The sequence below is a fragment of the Acomys russatus genome, chromosome 3 (assembly GCF_903995435.1).
Source record: "Acomys russatus chromosome 3, mAcoRus1.1, whole genome shotgun sequence".
NCBI classification, from domain to species: Eukaryota; Metazoa; Chordata; class Mammalia; order Rodentia; family Muridae; genus Acomys; species Acomys russatus.
In genome coordinates, this window is record NC_067139.1 from 30,171,063 (window position 1) to 30,189,775 (window position 18,713).

Below are 18,713 nucleotides of genomic sequence, written 5' to 3' on the forward strand. Positions count from 1 at the left end.
TTGTTCTTTCAGCGGGCTACAAAGGTGAAGTCAGTTACTCATGGTTTCTAGGAGTCTACTCTGTAGACTGAGGCAGGTTTCAGAGAAGCAGGTTTGAGCAGGATATCCGAGTAGGTCAAGGGCAGAAGGCATCTAAGAATGGCACCCTAACTAAATGCTGCTGGAGAGGACGTGAGCTCAGCACTGAGCAGTAAAGAACTTTACACAAAGTTTAGCACTAGAAATTTGTTTCTCATGTGTTAAGTGGTTTTCCTGCATGCCTGGTGTTCGCCAAGGCCAGAAGAGAGTGTTGCACCCCAGCAGGGAGCTATAGACAGCAGTGAACTGCTATATGAATACGGGGAACCAAATCCGTGCCTTCTGGAAGAGTAGTAAGTCCTCTTAACTTTAAAGGATAATCTCTAGGAAGACTATCCATAGCTTTTATTATTATTATTATTATTTTTTTTTTTTTTTTGAGATAGGGTTTCTCTATGTCTTGGAACTCGCTCTGTAAACCAGACCAATCTTGAACTCAGATGTGCTGGTGTCTGCCTCCCTAGTGCTGGGATAAAAGGTGTGTTCTAACCCCGCCACACTCGGCTTTCACCAATTTTAATGGTGTTCCCAGTAACAACCATCACCTTAGCATGTACACAAATATGCACATATATGCACAGCAACCTGTTTTTAAACGATATATCACTGTATTAGCATGAATTAAAAGATATAAACCATGCAGGTGTTAAGTGCGCTGAAATAGACTGATGTATGATTTAACAAAATGCAATTGCTCATAAAACCTGACACATTCAGAACCCAAGCTTTCACAAGAAACAGCTTTAAGCCACTCATTTCAGTAAGACTAAATTAACAGAAAAAAATTACCAAACTCAGAAAAAAAAATTTTTTTTAAGGTTTTATTCTTACAGTTTGAGAGGAAAAGTTTTCCATATAGGTTGGTTTAAATTTTTTTCTCTTTCTTGATTCTGTTACATATAAAATTATAACAAAGGGGGAAGCAAGTGGAGATGGGGTCCCAGAACCTAAGCAGATTAGGATGTATAGCAAAAAGGGTTTGTTTTTGTTTTTGGGTTTTTAAAGACAGAGTTTCTCTGTGAAACAGCTCCGGCTGACCTGGGACTCACTTTGTAGATCAGGCTGGCCTTGAACTCACAGAGATCCGCCTGCCTCTGCCTCCCAAGTGTTGGGATCAAAGGCATACACCACCATGTCTGGCATAAGTATAATTTTTAATAAAGAATTTAAGACTACCCCAAGTCCTATTAAAATCTCACATTTTTTTAGTGATTCTAATTTTCACGCAGGATATGCTTTTTGTTTCTTAAAGTTATAAGCATCATATTTTTGTTTTTCAGTTATGAAAGAAATACATGCTGACTATAAAAAAAGACACATGAGTATTTAGTGTTTTGCTACCAGTCACATACTCTTTAAAGGACTGACTTGTAACATTTTAGTATGTGGTTTCATTTTCAAAAAGTCATGAGCAAAGATCAGTATGTTGCATGAGGAAAAAATTTAAATGATTATGTTTTCAAGCCTTAACATAATGTTTAATTGTTCAAAAACTCATACAGGGATTGACTATGTTTTTTTTTGTTTTTGTTTGGGGGTTTTTGTGGGGGAGGGCATTGGTTTTGCTGTTGTTTGGTTGTTTTTGTTTTGTTTGTTTTCAAGATAGGGTTTCTTTGTGTAGCCTTGGCTGTCCTGGAGCTCTGTAGACCAGGCCAGCCTGCTGGGATTAAAGGTGTGTACCACCAGTGGGCTGTTTTTTACTTCTCAGTAAGGAGATATAATTTTTCAAATATGGAGTCAATTCCCCAGGCTTTATGTCGTTCTTCAAAAACATCAGCCTCTTCAAGGCAACGGATGCTGCACTTTGTACCTGAAGTAAGAAGGTAACAAGTTAAAATATTGTGAAAGACATTAGGCATGATTCTAGAAATGCTCTTGAGGATTTTGTGGCTAAAAATCTTTACTCTTCGTGTCTATGTCTGTGTGTGTGTGTGCACGCACATGTGAACACATGAGTGTGTGAGTGTGGCAGCCTGTGGCAGATACTTGGTGTCATCTGTATCACTCTCTACTTTATCTTCTCAGACAGGGGCTCTCACTGATCCCAGAGCTCATAACTGGCCAGCAAGCTCTCTAATCGGCCTGAGCCCCCTCCACCACCAGGTGCTAGGAGCTCACACGGTCATGAGCGGCCAGGTCTGACTTTGATGTGGGTGCTGGGAATCCAGACTCTGGTCTTCAGGCCTGCATAGCAGGCACTTGACAGACTACACTGTCTTCCCATCCCTTCCGCTCTTGCTTTTTGAGACAAAGGTGCCAGGTAAACTAAGCTGGCCTTGAGTTCACTATGTAGCTAAGGCTGACCTTGACCCTCTGACCCTCCGGCACTAGCCTCCCTGGAGCTGGCACTGTAGGTGGCGTCTTTATCATAAAGCACACAGAGAAGGCGGAACATTATGGAGACTTGACCCTTCCACTAAATGCTCTCTGCTCTTGACATTTTATATACTTTAACTGCATGCACTAACAGTGCACTAGCAACTCAACAGTCCACTGAGTTGATCCTCAGAATGGAAGGAAAGAACAGGTTGTCCTGTGACTGCCACAAGTCACAAACACACACATACACACACACACACACACACACACACACACACACAGAGACAGACAGACACAGGCACACATGCACACACACGTAATAAAAAAGGAATGTTAACTTACCAAATAACGTTTTAAGTTCAGCATCTGGGACATAAAATGGGGGGCCTAGGAAAAAAGAGGTGTGATGAAGAATGATTTACTTTTCCAACTCAAATTCCAAAGACAAACAAAGTCTTGGGGTTACAAGACTCTTCTATAAACTACTCAGAAACCTAGATAGGTGAGGATGTAGCATGCCTTTCTGGTTGTTTTGTTTTATTGTGGGGTGTGTGTGTGTATGTGTGTATGCACATGTGTGAATTTTAAAGATAGGGTCTTATGTAGCTCAGGCTGGCCACAAACTCACTACGTCGTCAAGGATGACCTTTAACTTCTGACCCTCCCTGCCTCTATCTTCCGAGTGCTGAGAGTACAGGCGTGCACTGCCACCTCTGGTTTACACAGTGCTACGGACCAACCCCGAGACTCCACTCACCCTAGGCAAGCACTCCACTAATGAAGCTACAGCCCTGGCCCTCAGCCTTCGCTTTTGTATATCGCACATTGGCAGGTTCCCTTCGGTGTCCTTCTGAGGTGCTCATGTCTGCCCTTCTGCTTGGCTGTGGGACAGAGATTTGTAGCATCGTGTGCCCCACCCCCCAGCTGTCCTCTATTGTGCCCCACCCCCCAGCTGTTCTCTATGGTCGTGTGGTCCCCACCATAGACACAGCCAGTTGTGCTACTCCCCATGCTGCCTTCCCTGGGCCTCCTGCTCCAGGGCAGACCTTAACTGAGGTAAGCCGAGCTCACTTCTGCCTCCACCAGCTTCTTCCCTTTCCTTCTGACTGCCTCAGACATAAGTAGAGACACTAATGTCTCATGCTCTAGTGAGTATTTTAGATTCAAGGTTTTCAAATAAACAAGACTACCACACATAAATATTAATAAAATGGGGCACTTAAAAAAAAAAAGCTCAATTAAAAATGAAACCAATGCCAGACATACTAGCTCATACTTGTAATTCCAAAACATAGAAAGTCAAGGTGGCAGGAGCAAAACCAGTCTGGGATACATATAATTTCAAGGCCGGTTGGGGCTACATGAAACCACCCCATCTCAAAAACAAATAAACAAACCCCAGGGAGCCAGGTGTGGTTCCAGCACTCAGGGCATGGAGGAAGGAGGATAGTGAGTTTGAGGACAGCAGGGGTTACATAATCAGATGCTGCCTCGAAAATAGCCAACCAAGCTGGCTGTGGTGGCGCATGCCTGTAACAAAGTACTCAGGGAGGCAGAGGCAGGCAGGTCTCTGTGAAATTGGTCTACAAAGCAAGTCCAGGACAGCCAAAGCTACTCAATGAAACCCTGTCTCGAAAAACTGAAAACAAAAAAAAAAAAAAAAAAAAAAAAAAAAAAAGCCAAACAAACAAACAATAACCTTCTTCCCCAAACAAGAAATCAAGCAGGTTCTTAAAAATTAAAAGTCTGAGTATTTGATTCTAACTCTTTCATGAAAATACAAGTCTGTCCAAGGCAGATACTAAGCGTCAGTGTCCGAGGCTGGGCAGTGGCTCAGTGGGTGGCTCAGGACCTCTGAGGCCCTGGGGTCCATGCCCAGGGTTGCCAAAGCTTCCTCCCAGCGACAAAAATGAGTTCGATGGAATCATCCTTTCTAGAGATTTAAAATGAAGAGTCAGGCCCAGCATGAAGCTCAGTGATTGTGGGCTTGCCCAGCCACACACAACGCCCTGGGTGTGATCCCCACCAGTGCTGAACACCACACACAAGCAAAACCAGAGGGTGGTAGCGGCACACAGTGGATAGTGTAAGGCCAGCTAGGGGTGCTGGCCCATGTCCACAGCCCAGGCACCTGGACCACTGAAGCACAAAGGTCCTGAGTTTGAAGCTAGCCTAGGCCACATAGTAAGTTCCAGACCAGCTGAGCCTTAAAGGGAGACCTTGTCTTAAAACTAAAACCAAACCGCACTCTTTCAGAGACTTTTTTGCTATGACCCCACATCTCCTCATGCCTCTTCCTTTCTTGGCTGAACTCCCGTGGGGGATGTTTTTGAGTATGTATCAACACTCAATCCATGCAGCTCCACCTCTGGGAACAGCAGAGCCAGGCAATGCCCATGGCATCTCTTTCTCCTAATCTAGCGCTTGTGAGACATCTCTTTACATTACTATCCGCCCTTTTCTCCTTCCATGGATTGAACTATGACCGATGAACAAAACAGGAAAGGCATATAAGGAAACATGGACAGCGAGGAAGACACAAAGCGCCTACTGTTCTCATTAGCCCTGACTATCTTCATGCACACAAGCAGTGCGTGTCCTGTGAGATGAGATAGGAAAAAGTAATTCTCATGTTTATAGACTTGAATGGAGAAATGAGGCAAACAAAAACAAATGTTACGGCCAGGCCGTGGTGGCGCACGCCTTTAATCCCAGCACGTGGGAGGCAGAGGCAGAGGCAGAGGCAGGCAGATGTCTGTGAGTTCAAGGCCAGCCTGGTCTACAGAGCAAGTTCCAGGACAGCTAGAGTGGTTACATAGAGAAACCCTGTCTTAAAAAACAAAACAACAACAAAAACAAGTGTTACCTGCATGCTTTGTTGGATCGTAAGAAAGGGTAGCCACAAGGTAGTGAAACCCTCCTCTCAGTATGGACAGTATTATTTCTGCATAGCTAGAAAGAACACAAAAAGTATATTTCGTTTCTCTGTACAGACAGAGGCTGGAGGGGACAGGAGGCAATGAAGGAAGCCAGCATTTACTATCAACTTTTAAGTGAGTTTCTCTCATAATTGTATAAACCTTTGTGGTGGTTTGAATGAGAATACCCCCAGAGGCTCGTCCATTTGAATTCCAGTTCCCAGTTGGTGGAATTATTTGTGAAGAACTAGGGAGTGTGGCCTTGTTGTAGGAGGTGTGTCACAGGGCTGGGCTTTGAAGCTTCCAAAGCCCATGGCAGGCCCAGCTAGGCGCAGTCTTGCACGCTCTCTCTCTCTCTGCCTTCCGCTGGCAGATTACGATGTGAGTTCTCAGCTACTGCTCCAGTGCTATGCCTGTCTACCCGCTGACGTGTCTGCACCGTGACGGTCATAGACCGACCCTCTGAAGCTGTAAGCACGCTCCCAATTAAATGTTTTCTTTTATAGGCTGCCTCAGTCATGGTGTCTCTTCATTGTGACAGAACAGTGATTAAGATGACCTTGGTGCCCCCTGCCCAGGTTGGCCTCAGATTCACTATGTAGGCAAGGCAGACCTGAATTTCTGATCCTCCTGCCTCCAGTTCCTATGTGCTGGGATTATAGGCATGTGACACCTTGCCGATAGCATGTTGAGTTGGAACCAAGGGCCCTGTGCATGCCAGGCAGGGCTTTCTGTTTTGTTTTGGGTTTTTTGTTTTTTGTTTTTTTTTTTTTGAGATTTTATTTACTTTTATTTCATGTGTGTGGGTGTTTTACCTGGCTCGCATATTTCTTTTCTTTGAATTGCCACAGTAACTCTTAGAATTCATTTAATGCGGAGCTCTGAGCAAACTCTGCAGGTTCGAATCTCAACTGTCAGGTACTAGCTGCCAAACTTGGGACATATCTCTTTGTCCTTAACTTTCTCATGTGCAAATTAGAATCAAGGCAGCATCTATGTTACAGGGCTGCCAGGCTAGCTAAATGTGGTGACACACACTGCGTATTTCAAACTATGCCTGGCACAGGACGAGAGTCCAACAGGTGTTAGCGTTGGTTATGATACTTGCAGAAACAGCCTCAGGTCGCAGAGGGGTAAACTGAGGCCTAGAGAACCACGGTACTTTGGTCAAGGCAACAGAGCTTGCAAAGTGACTGAGCCACTGGCTTCACACATATGTTAGCCTTCCTCAGACTCAGCTAAACACAAAGGGAACCAAGACAACTGAAGAAATCAGCTTACCGGCCACGATCACCTGGGTTGACGGCCACCAACGCTCCTCTGTCCCAAACCCTGTCAAACTTGCAGATATTTGCTCTGCTCAAGAGAGGGGAAAGGTCATTACGTTTTGTCTGAAAAAGGTCAAATCTCAAACAAGATATCTGATGTTCCCCAGGGGACGTGTTGGAACTTAACCCGTCGTCAAGGTATCAGGATCTCACGTCAGCTTTGTTTCATAGACTTTGGTGGGGTGTACTGACCCGCTGGTGGGGATTGTTCACTTCCTAACTTCATCACAGTTTTGCTGTGACTTGGGAAAAAGAGGGAGGGACAGAGGGCAGTGAGTGACAGCTCTGTTCCCAGCCACCAGCTCAGGCATCAGGCTCTGTCAGGTACCATGTTGCCTCTCGCACCTTGTGATTCGTTTTGGTTACAGGCTCGGGTGTCTGGTAGAAGACAGTCTTCCTCTCCCTACCTTCACCTACCTGCTCTGCATCACAACAATGATTCTGAAAGTCTGGGGGCTATCCCCACGAAGTGGAGGGACAAGGCTTTCGTAAGAACAGCTGCAGGACAGCAACATTTGATGCTGCAGAAGTGGACATGAGTGTTGTACAATCCCCACCCCAGCACTGCCTAGCAAGGCCCACCATCATTGTTATTATTATTACCCAGTGTGTGTGTGTGTGTGTGTGTGTGTGTGCAGGTGGAGGTCAGAGGACAACTTTCAGGAGTTAGTTCTTTGCTCCCACTGTAGGTTTTGGGGACGGAATCTAGGTCACTAGGCTTGCATGACAAGCATCTTTTTCCTCTGAGCCATCTTGCTGGACCAAGGACACCCCGCCTTTTTTTTTTTTTTTTTTTTTTTTTTTGAGACAGCATCTCGCCATATAGCCCTGGCTGGCCTCGAACTCAGCGAGATCTGCCCGTTTCCAGTGCTACATTAAAGGCGTGTACCACCGTGCCTTCTTGAATGAACAAGTGGGTGCTTCAGAGGGTAAAGAAGCACTTATCATGCGAGCACAGGGATGTGAGTGCAGACAGCCAGAACCCATGGAAAAGCAAGACGTGTTTATAATACCACTGCTCCTATGGCGAGATGGGAGGTGGGGACAGCAGCGTCCCCAGAAGCTTGGAGGCCAGCTAATCTGGAGTACAAAGTGGCCATAAAACAGGGTGGTACGCAAGAACTGGCCCCTAAGGTTGCCTTCTGACCACCACTCATGTACCATAACATGCACACACTCACGCTCTCACACACTCAGTCACATACACTCACACACACACTCATATACACATTGGCACAGATAGAGAACTCAGTCACACAGATACATACACTAACATTTACACACACGCACTCACACACATTTACACATATATCACACATACCCACTCATGACCTCACACCTACACACTTACCCACACACACATTCACGCTTACATACACACTCTCACAGACTCACTTACACTCACAGTCACACACACACTCATTCACACACTGCCATAATGCTGTAGATAGTGCACTCGGTCCTACCTGGGAAGATCAAAAACGCTGCAGCAGTACAACGAAATGTTCCCCGAAGAACTCTGGAACGACACAACATAAACCACTTTTTAATACTGAACTAGGGAATGTCTAAATGATCAAGGAAGCAGGGCCCAGACAAAGCCAAGGAGAGGGAGGGAACACATATTAAACATATAACTGGGGTTTAACTGTACCTTATGTTTTCTTTTAAAACATGGATGGGGACCAGCTAGATGGCTCAGAGGGTAAGGTGCTTGCAGCCAAGCCAGACAACCTGTGTTTAATCCCTGGTGGATTACATGGTGGAAGGAGAGACCTGACTCCCATAAGCTGTCCTCTGACCTCCATATGTGCACCACAGAATATGCACATATACATACATACATACATACATACACACATACATACATAATACACACACACACACACACACACACATATTCTATCACATATATACTTTTTTCCCCCTGAGACAGGGTTTCTCTGTGTAGCCTTGGCTGTCCTGGACTTGCTTTGTAGACCAGGCTGGCCTCGAACTCACAGCAATCCACTTGCCTCTGCCTCCCTGAGTGCTGGGATTAAAGGCATGTGCCACCACGCCCTATTTATATGTCTTTTTCTAATATCAATTTCTCTAGCTATTATTTATCATCTATATATCAATATATCACCTTTACGCTTAGCTCTAACTCTATCATTTATCTTTAATATCTATCTACCTATCTATCATCTAGCTACCTACCTTTCTGTCTGTCTATCATCTTTTGTTTTGAGAGAAAAATCTCAGGATGTAGCATAGGCTAGCCTTCAGTCAATGATCCTCCTGTCTCTGCCTTCTGAGTGCTAAGCTGCCCCCGGCTGAAGGTCTACCTACCCAAAGTGAGCGACATGTAGGTAATCTGTGGTAAAGAGCAACCATCTGACACTTGTTTAACACCTGCACTTCATCATGGTAAAGAAAAAAAAAATCAGTTTTTGGTAAGGCACAGAAATACTTAGTTACCACAAGTGATGCAAACCTTAAATACTTTAGCACCAGCAATTTCGGTAAGTGGTTCTTCAGTGTACGAAAGATTCTGTTCCGAGAAAAATTCCCGAATCCCAATTTCACTGATTTCTACACCAACTACAGTGTGGCCCCGGTCTGCAAACCTGCAGAAAACCACATTTACACTTCAGTTTTACATCATATATACCACAAAATAAAAACCATAATAAATAGACATGGTTTCCCCTCTCCCCTGCCTGGGAATACAACTCAGTGTTAGAGTCCCTGCTGTGCCTAAGGCATGTGGATTTCTATGAGCTTAAGGCCAGCCTGGTCTACAAAGCAAGTTCAGGACACCCAAGGGTACACAGAGAAACTCTGTCTTGAAAAAAACCAAAAAACAACCAAAATAAATAAATAAATAAATAAATAAATAAACCCAAACCACCCCCCCCAAAAAAATGAAAAAAAGAAAAAAGATGCCTTGTGTGTATTTTCATATTGTATATGTGCATCTGCACATACAAGTGCACATACACACACATATATCACACATACCCAGAGAGAGAAAAAAAACCTATCAGTGTCACATTGGATAAACAGCACAATGAGACACTGCCTCTTGGATGGGGTCCAAAAGTCGGCTGCAGAAGGTGGGTGTTGAAAACTGTTGTTTGAATTGCTGTCAAGTTCTGGGATGAGGGAACCTTAATAGGAAGTTTCTGAAACCACATGTGGGGGAGAAAGGCTGAGCCTGGGGGTAAACTGAGGTAGCAAGGCACTGTTTGAGGAGCACACGTGTGCACTTAAGTCTATTCATACGCAGCTAAAGTCATCTTGGCAGAGTTTGCCTTACACCCCCCCCCCCCATCTCATGTCTTCCTCAGATGAAGTCACAGGTGAATGAAGGTGAACATCACATGATGTTCCAACCGCTCTCTTGTATATTTGACTGGGGATGGAAGTCACATTTTGAAACAAGAGCGAGGTAGACTGTGCCTATTATCTTCACAAGAGTGCACACTCCCAATGTGGGCAGAGCACCAGCTATTTATAGTTCTAAAAGGAAACATACTAATAACTTGTCTTTCACAGTGCCCAGGGGATTTGTACGCTAGCATATAGAGACTAATTCTTTCATCCTCACGCTTTTAAAGTTATAAAATATGAGCAAAGAAGTTATCCAAATTGACTGCATGTTTTGTATTTCCCACTCAGCACACGCATTTAGCCTGGAGTACAAACAAGGCAAAAGTGAAACCCTAAAATAACTTTCATATTTCTTTTTAATGCTTTTTCGCCTCTGTTCTTGGTTAGTTTAACTGCTCCTACATAGATCAGTTACATGAATAATAATTACTCTAACATGATAACTTACATGCAACTATAGTAGTTTGATTCTGTTTTATTTTTGTTTGTTTGTTTGTCTGTTTTTGTTTTTCAAGACAGGGTTTCTCAGTGTATCCTTGGTTGTCCTGGTCTCGCTTTGTAGACCAGGCTGGCCTTGAACTCACAGTGATTCGCTTGCCTCTGCCTCCTAGAGTGCTGGGATTACAGGCATATGTCACCATGCCTGGCTTGATTGGTATTTTTATTTTAATTTTTATTATTATTTTGCAGTTTGGAGAAATGAACCCTGAGTCTGTGGGTGCTAGGCAAGTACCCTCCCATTGAATTACAACCCCAAATCCCGGGTATTTGATACAAATGGATTGAGACCCCAAAATATTCAACAACCACACCCAGCTAGCCAGCTATATGGTTTCATTAATGTTGTGCAAAAGCTCTGCTCCAGCCGCGAGATCACCACTTCTGCTTAGAGAGTTGTTTTCTCACAGGCATTCTGCAAAGTCACTCTCTTCTGGTTTGGTGAGAGCCCACTAAAAGATATGTCTAATAAGAAACATAATTCTTAATTTCATGGCCACACTTGAATATCGGTCCTTAACAGCCATTTAAAAATTTTACTTGTTGATTTTATTTTTTACTTAAGAGCATGTGTGTGTCACTGTGTGTATGCTGTGCGTTTGTGTATCCACAGAAGGCAGAAGAGGTTGTTACAGGTGGTTGTGAGCCACCTGATGTGGGTGCTGGTAATTGAACGTGGGTCCTCTGAAGGAGCGGCAAGTACCCTTCACCACTGAGCCACCTGTTTAGCCCTATTACAGCCATTTACTATATGCTCTCAGCTACAAGCTGAGATAGCGTGGGCTATAAAAATTTACTCTCTCTATTGGAGAATAAAATACAAATGCATGTATGTTTTGTGGGTAGATCACTGTGTTTACATTGGGGCGGGGCAGAACATTTCAAAGTCGGGCTTGCATTTACTAACTTTTCCTACCAATCTTTTGCTCTTTCCTCTTAGTGGTAGAAGTTCTTAACATATAAGGTTTTAAGGAAATACACATCTCAGAGGATGTGTTTGTGGCGGGGCTTTGTGTTGCAGCAGTGTTTTGTGTAAAAAGAATCCCTGGGGTTGTGACTCAGGGCAACCTTGCAGAAAAAGTGGCTTGTTACTTAGAGTGAGCTCTGTAGAGGGCTGCTCCTAAGAACCATGCTCCTGACCACTGGTTTTTATAACAAAAAACTCCTGTTTGTTTATGGGAGGAAGGGAGAGCCGAGCTGAACTCTGGACTATAAACACTGCCCTGCTACAGCTTGTGGGACAGTTTGTGTTTTTCTGTTGCCTTCCATTTCAAACATCCATAGGTTTTGAAATTTCTAAGCCACTTACAAACATTATTAAATGACATACAAAGAGCCAAGAGATATGAAAAAGAAGATGGTGTTCCCCATTGGTTCCAAACTAATTCACCTCCTAAATGCTAAGCTCACAGGTGTGTCCACCACCCATGTTTTAAGTAACACTGGGGACTGAACCCAGGGCATGTGCGTGCTAGGCAAGAGCTCTTCCGGCTGTGCTAACCCCTCAGAACCCTGCTCCTTTGTTTGCTTGTTTTTTTTTTTTTTTTTTTTTTTTTTGTCTTTGAAACAAAATACAGAAGACAAGGCCATACCCGATTCAGTTTGCCCTCCTGTTGTTTAGAAATCTATCTCTAATTTTTTAACTATTACAGAATCTCCTAAAAATAAAGACACTCTTACGTTTGAGAATGGGATTTTGTTGCTGTTGGTGGTGGGTTTTTGCTTGTTTGTTTGTTTTCGAGACAAAGTTTCTCTGTGTAGCTTTGGCTGCCCTGGAAATCACTATGTAGAGCAGGCTGGCCTGGAACTCAGAGATCTGCCTGCCTCTGCCTCAGGAGTGCTGTGATTAAAGGTATGCACCACCATTGTCGGTGATTTTATTGTTCTTTGCATGTTTTGTTGACTGGCTTTTTGAGACAGGGTCTCATCTAGTCCAGCATGTAGCCAAGGCTAGCCTTGAACTCCTGATCCTCTTGCTGCCCATCTCCCGAGCTCTACTATTATGGCCTGTTTTGCCACACATGACTGAGAATTTTTGTTTTAACCTACACACAGCCTGTTCAATAGTCATCCCAAGTATCACTCCACAAAAACTAGTTAGTGCTTACTTGTGCATACCATTTCATCTCAACTGCTTTTCCACAGAGAGGGAAAAACACCCTCAGTCCACTCTGGCCGTTAAGAAACGTATCCAAATGCTTCTTTAATAGCCTGGGGGAGAAAACCAAAGTCACACAATGCCTGCTTTAACTAGCCCACACACACAGGAGAGGGGAAGAGTAGAATCTATGACACTAAGAGCTCCTCATGTGTTCTCTCAGCACTCCCAACAATGTACCAAGGAGGTAATGTTAATCATTACAGCCTGGACTTTACACTTCAAGAAACAGGGCAGCTAGGTTACTTGCTTTACTACCCCGCTACTCAGTATTACATATGACTAACTAAATGAGTTCTCATGACTGGGACACCAAAGATGCTTGCGTTTCCTTAAGTGACATATTTGGAAAAGTCTGCCATAATCATCACATTTATACTCTTATTTTTGTTATTATGAAGGTGATGTTAATCTGGGGGTCTCTGGACCTCTCTATTTTCAATACTTCACCGAATATTGTCTCAATAAGCTTAAGTCTTTTCTTCTTTAATTTTAGTTAAAGAAGGTAATTTATGTTATGTGTACACATCTGGGTCATGGCCCATGTCTGGAGGTCAGAGGACAAATTCCAAGAGTCAGTTTTCCCTTTCCATCATGTGAAGTTTAAGTACAGAATCTCAGGCTGTTGGGGTTGGTGACAAGTGTGTTCACCAGCTGAGGCAGCTTGCTGGCCTTCACCCTCACTTTTGGACAGAGGGAGACCTAAGCCTAAATGGTGTTTCAGCATTTGCTGCATGTATAAGCACCCATGACCAGTGTGAAGTAAGTACAGGTGTTTGTAAGAAAAATATGTATTTCAGGCTGGAGAGATGACTCAGAGGTTAAGAGCACTGAGCACTGACTGTTCTTCCAAAGGTCCGGAGTTCAATTCCCAGCAACCACATGGTGGCTCACAACCCTCTGTAATGGGATCTGATGCCTTCTTCTGGCCTGCAGGTGTACATGTAGGCAGAGCACTGTATGCATAATAATAAATAAGTAAATCTTTAAAAAGGATATGTATTTTATAACTCTAAGATGACATCATCCATAAGTCACATCATTATACACTGAGGAAAAAAACACATTGCTAATTAAAGTATGGTGTGTTATGGGTATTTTCTGATCTCCAAAGGGCTGCATAATGTGAGAAGTTTACAATGTATTTCTGAAAATAAATCCAATAATGTATTTGTATATTACTTTTATTTTGAAGTCTCTTTCTTTCTCTCCCTCTGTCTCCCTATTTCCCTCTCTCTCTCTCTCTCTCTCTGTCTCTGTCTCTCTCTTTTGATAAAGTCTCTTGGAAGCAAGTGCCAGCTTCAAAGTTACTTACGTAGCTTCAACGTCTGATCTTCCTGCTCCCATCTCTCAAATGCTGATATTACAGGCATATGCCACCATGCCCAGTTTTGTTCAGTGCTGCAGATCAAACCAGGAGCTTCCTGGATGCTAAGAGAGCTCTCTGTGAACTGAGGTACGCACCCACCCCACCAGTCAGTTTCCGAAAAAGCATTTCTCTGTCAGAGACCAAACGTGTCTTACTTATGCCCTTGTTCCTGATGAAATGCGATGTGACGGGTCACCCACTTGTCTTGCCATTCTTCTAGGGTTAGTACTCGGTTCTTCTGTGCCTCAGTATCTGGGTTCTCTTTCACATCAAGTGATGTGGTGTCACTCATGGTTTGTAGACAACTTTTGTCTCAGAGGCTGGTGTCTCCGGTGCCTAAGCAGAAAGATATCTACAATAATGTCATTCAAGAACAGGTGATTCTATTGGCGAACTATACAAAACCCTTCTACCTGGGCAATAGCTTTTTAAAAATTGTGTCAACATCAAAGACAGGAGTGGTGTCACATGCCCCCAGTACTTGGGAGACAGAGGCAAGAGGATTGTTGCAATTTGTAGGCCAGCCTGGTCTATATAGTGGATTCCAGGGCAGCCAAGCTTACATAGCAGGACCCTGTCTCAAAAACAAACAAGACAGGAATGGTGGCATACCCCTTTAGTCCCAGCACTAGGGAGGCAGAGGCAGGTGGATCAGGAAAGGTTAACCCGCACCGCAGCCTATAAGCCTGCAGATGTGACAAGGTTTAGAAACCCTGTTGTAAGAAGGTAGCAAAAGGAGCCCATGGTTTAGCCTTCTCTGAACCAGAAATTTAACAACCCAATGCCCTAGTTTCATTCCTGCTCCTGTTTCTGGGAGGGTTTAGGGATCCTGTATTGTCAACAGTCATCCATTGGTTGACCCATGGCTAGACCAGAATTCAGCTTGTTGAACCCATGAGCTTCTTTAGCCAGCAATCCTCTGCTTTCTGTGTCTTTACCTGTCCTTCCTTTAATGTATTAAAAAAAAAAACAAAACAAAAAACCAAATCCTGACATTTGGGGGCTGGAAAGATGGCTCAGTGGCTAAGAGCATTGGCTGCTCTTCCAGAGGACCGACATGGCAGCTCACAACTGTCTGCAACTCCAGTTGTGGGGGATCCGACATTTTCACGCAGACATATATGCAGGCAAAGCACCAATGCAAATAAAATAAAAATACACAGATTTAAGAAAAAAAAAAAAAAAAAAGAACCAGACACATGGGTTCAATAGATTATTGCTATATTGTAAGTTTATATTTTCAAATAATTTTCTCATAGCTTTTGGAAGGGTAGTAAAGATTGAACCTATGGGTTCATACATTCTAGACAAGCCCTCTGCCACTGAGCTATATTCTGCCTCTCCCACTTGCATGAGTACATGCACAAGAAAGGAACTGAAGGGGTAGGAACTCTATACAACTGCAATTGCAGACTGAACATGTAAGTAGATGCCTGCCCTTCCAATATTAAGAGCAACATAATATCACCATTCTTGGGGCTGGAGAGATGGTTCAGTGGTTAAGAGCACTTGTTCTTGCAAAGAGCCCAGGGCAATTCCTAGAAACCACATGGTGTCTCATAGCCATCTGTAATCCCAGTTGCAATGGATCCAATTAATGCAAGGCATTTGTTCAGTAAAGTAAAATGAATAAATAAACCTCAAAAAAATTTCCACGATTCCAACCTACTCTTTAAATCACTGGTGATCACATGACTTGGATGTGATGATTTTACTTGTGAAAACAGCAAACAAGCCACAAAAGCAGCAATTGTAAGGAAAGGCCCTTTTGTTGCATGGTTTAGCTTCTGGGGTTAGGATTAAAGATGGACACCCCCATCAACTCTGGGAACAAAAATGCACTTCACGGCAAGTATTTACTAACAGAAGGCTTTTTTTCCAGGACCTGGTGTCAGAGAGGAGAGGCCAGAATTCTGAGAGGTCAGCAGGAAGTATGGGATTATTGTAGATACAGAAAAGCAAGAGAATTGCTTTTTTCCTGTTTCTGTTTTCCACCAGAAACCATGATATCAAACGGTGCCCTCAGAAAGAAGTGCTCTTCTGAACACAGGATAAACAAGTCTTTACCCTGCCCAGCTCGTTGGCTGGGGCTGAAAGGATCATAAATACAATCACTTTAGCTGTTGTAACAACGCCTCAGTGTGGTGCTCACTGCTCATTTCTGGAGATAAAAAATTCAAAAACACAGTAAAAGTGCAAAGTACGAGGATGAGGAAAGACAAACACACACACAGTAATTCCCACTCATAAATGTTTACTTCCAATATGCTCACGTCCAAGAGTTCCACACCTAAAAAAAAAATACCTTTTTCTGCTTTAGGATTTTTTTCCCCCCCTGAGACCTTGGCTGTGGCCTTGGCTGTCCTGGACTCAATTTGTATGTAGTCCAGGCTAGCTTCGAACTCACAGAGATCTCCCTCACCAAGTGCTGGGATCACAGCACACCCGGCAAGATTTTATTTTACTTAGATTAGATTAAATTAAATTAAACAGAGGGTCTATCTGGAATTCACTATGTAGTCCAGGCTGACTTCTAACTCGTTATGATCCTCTGGCCTCAGCTCCCTCGTGCTGGGTTACAGGCGTGAACCTGGCTTCTGCTTTAGTTTTATTTTTGAATTTCGTTAAACTGAAAAGCAACTTCACTGAAGTCTTCAAATCTCCAGCATGGCTCAGGGAAGTATCTTACTCTTGGACGTGTGTTATCGGAAACACAACCACTAAGCGTGGGGGATATGTAATACAATGGACTCAAAGCATTCCCAGTCTGATCTCTTTATTTCCAGTTTTTGCTACAGTTCCCGGAGCCCCTTTTCGGGATGGGGGTAGCTGGGTCATCCGTGCTTTTCGGACACCCCATTCATAAAAACACCGCAACAGGTTCACATAGTCTTAGCAAACAATTGCCTTTCTCACTTGCAGGGAACTTACCTTCGCTGGGTCCAGAGGTGTGCCTCAAACCCTCGCGGGTCTTTCAGTCTGATAGAGCCTAGATATCTGCAAGGACACGTAGACCCCGCCCCAGGTACGAAGACCCCGCCCAGTGTGGACAGGTCCCGCCCCGGAAGGATTATTCAGGCTTGGTTCCTATACACCCCGCCCCCGGCGTGAGAACTCTGCCCAGGACGTGCAGACTCCGCCTGGCGTGCAGACCACGCCCAGGACAAGCAGCCCCTCCTAGGACGCTATGACCCCTCCCGGGCCACTCAGGCCCCACCTTCAAACATAAGCCCCGCCTCGACCCAAGGGCTCCGCCCAGAACGCCTAGGCTCCGCCTCACGCAGCTGCGGAGTTTGCGCAGTGGCGAAAACAATCGGGGCGGGGCAAGCCCCGGGACCCTCCAGCTCCCTGGGCCTGCGGGCTCCTCCCACTCCGGGTCACGGCGTGATAGGGGCGGAAGCGGCGACGGTCGAGCTGCTGCAGCTGGCGGTGCGGCTCCTGCCTTCTTGTGCAGCCCGGGGGCAGCGCTCCCCGCCTGGCCAGAGCTTTGAGGTAAGGACTCGCGGCTCCGTGGACGCGCCTGAGGGTGGCGGCGGGTTTCGGGTGACAGCGAGGCACAAAGCGTCCGGCTGTATGGCTAGTCCGGGCGGGAGGCGCGCGCGTTCCCCAGGACTCTCCAGTGTCCCGCATCTGGAAGGGGTGGCGTGGGGGACCCTGTGCGAGCCGGGGCTTCCCTTGCTGGGCTGCGGGGCTGAGGGGCTGAGGGGCTGCGGGGCTGCGGGCTTTCGGGCTTTCCCACTCGGCGCGCTCTCTGAAGCCGGCTAGGAACTGCTTGCACCTCGGCCGGGCGGAGGTGAGTTGGGGCGGCGGCTGCACCTGGCACTCTGGAGCGGTCACCAGCCCCAAACCAGGAGGAGAGGATCCCAGTCTGGATTTCCACTCGGGGCTATAAGGAACCCCGCAGCTGGGAGAAGGGGGCCCTCACTCTGGGATCCTTTCCAGGGCCGTAGGAACCCATCAGTATGGAGACCCAGCCGTAGCTGTAGGAGAAACCCCTTAGCGAAGAGGAGGGACCCCACGCTAGACTCCCATTTGGAGCTGAGGGGGGGATCCCTTAGCCTAGAGGAGGGCCTCCTCAGGGCTCCTACTCGGGGCCGTGGGAGCCCCCCACCTCCAGCCGTGAAGAGAGACCCTAGGCTGCGCTCCCACTTGCGGTTTGGGGGACCCCGTAGCCGGAAGGAGGGACTCTTGCAGCATGCGGGAGAGGCCTTAGGCTGTGCTCCCACTGATGGCCGTGGAAACCCCACAGCCAGGAAGAGGGACTCCAGACTGCCCTCCCCACCCAGAGCCGCAGCCTGGAGGAGGGCCCCCACTTTGTCCGGTGAGGAACCCCAAGGGAGGAGAAACCTCACGCTGGACTCCCATCGGGCCAATGGGGAGCCCCGCGGCCAGGAGGAGGGACTCCAGGCTGCGCTTTCCACTCGAGGCTCCCCACCTGGGGCAGCAAGGCGCCCCCAGGTTCGCAGGTGTTGCGGATACCCGGCGCAGCTGCGGGGAGGGGTGGTGATGAGGACTCCCGGGTTGCCTCCTCTGGGATTGCCCGGGGCCCAGGGCGCATGGGTGACTGTTAGTCCGCGCAGCTGGCACGTGAAAAAGGCAGTAGCCGGCCCAGCTGCAGAAAGTTGGGGTTGAATGTTATGGATCCCAGCCACAGAGGCCCAAGTCCT

General features: G+C 45.8%; 2 protein-coding genes across 3 annotated transcripts in view; one reads left to right on the forward strand and one right to left on the reverse strand.

The window, feature by feature from the left end:
* Positions 1-1,314: 1,314 nt before the first annotated feature.
* Positions 1,315-14,338, reverse strand: Tpmt (thiopurine S-methyltransferase). Its single transcript, XM_051143303.1, has 8 exons — positions 14,202-14,338; positions 12,638-12,730; positions 9,123-9,255; positions 8,110-8,162; positions 6,597-6,671; positions 5,264-5,349; positions 2,740-2,784; positions 1,315-1,888 (listed from the first exon to the last, which is right to left on the reverse strand). The coding sequence occupies exons 1-8, from the start codon at positions 14,336-14,338 to the stop codon at positions 1,776-1,778; spliced, it is 735 nt and encodes a 244-aa protein (XP_050999260.1). The 3' UTR covers positions 1,315-1,775.
* Positions 14,339-17,373: 3,035 nt separating this feature from the next.
* Positions 17,374-18,713, forward strand: part of Kdm1b (lysine demethylase 1B) — a 41,625-nt gene continuing 40,285 nt past the window's right edge. For both annotated transcript variants that reach the window (XM_051170838.1, XM_051170847.1), the window contains exon 1: positions 17,374-17,538. The gene's annotated coding sequence lies outside the window, so the exon portion shown is untranslated. The remainder of the gene's footprint in view (positions 17,539-18,713) is intronic.

Excerpts from the sequence above, each read along its gene's own strand:
- Tpmt (XM_051143303.1), bottom strand. The coding sequence starts at position 14,338 with ATGAGTGACACCACATCACTTGATGTGAAAGAGAACCCAGATACTGAG. Across the intron at positions 9,256-12,637 it reads AAAGCAGTTGAGATGAAATG|GTTTGCAGACCGGGGCCACA; the intron begins GTATGCACAAGT and ends GGTTTTCTGCAG. Across the intron at positions 1,889-2,739 it reads TGAACTTAAAACGTTATTTG|GTACAAAGTGCAGCATCCGT; the intron begins GTAAGTTAACAT and ends TTCTTACTTCAG.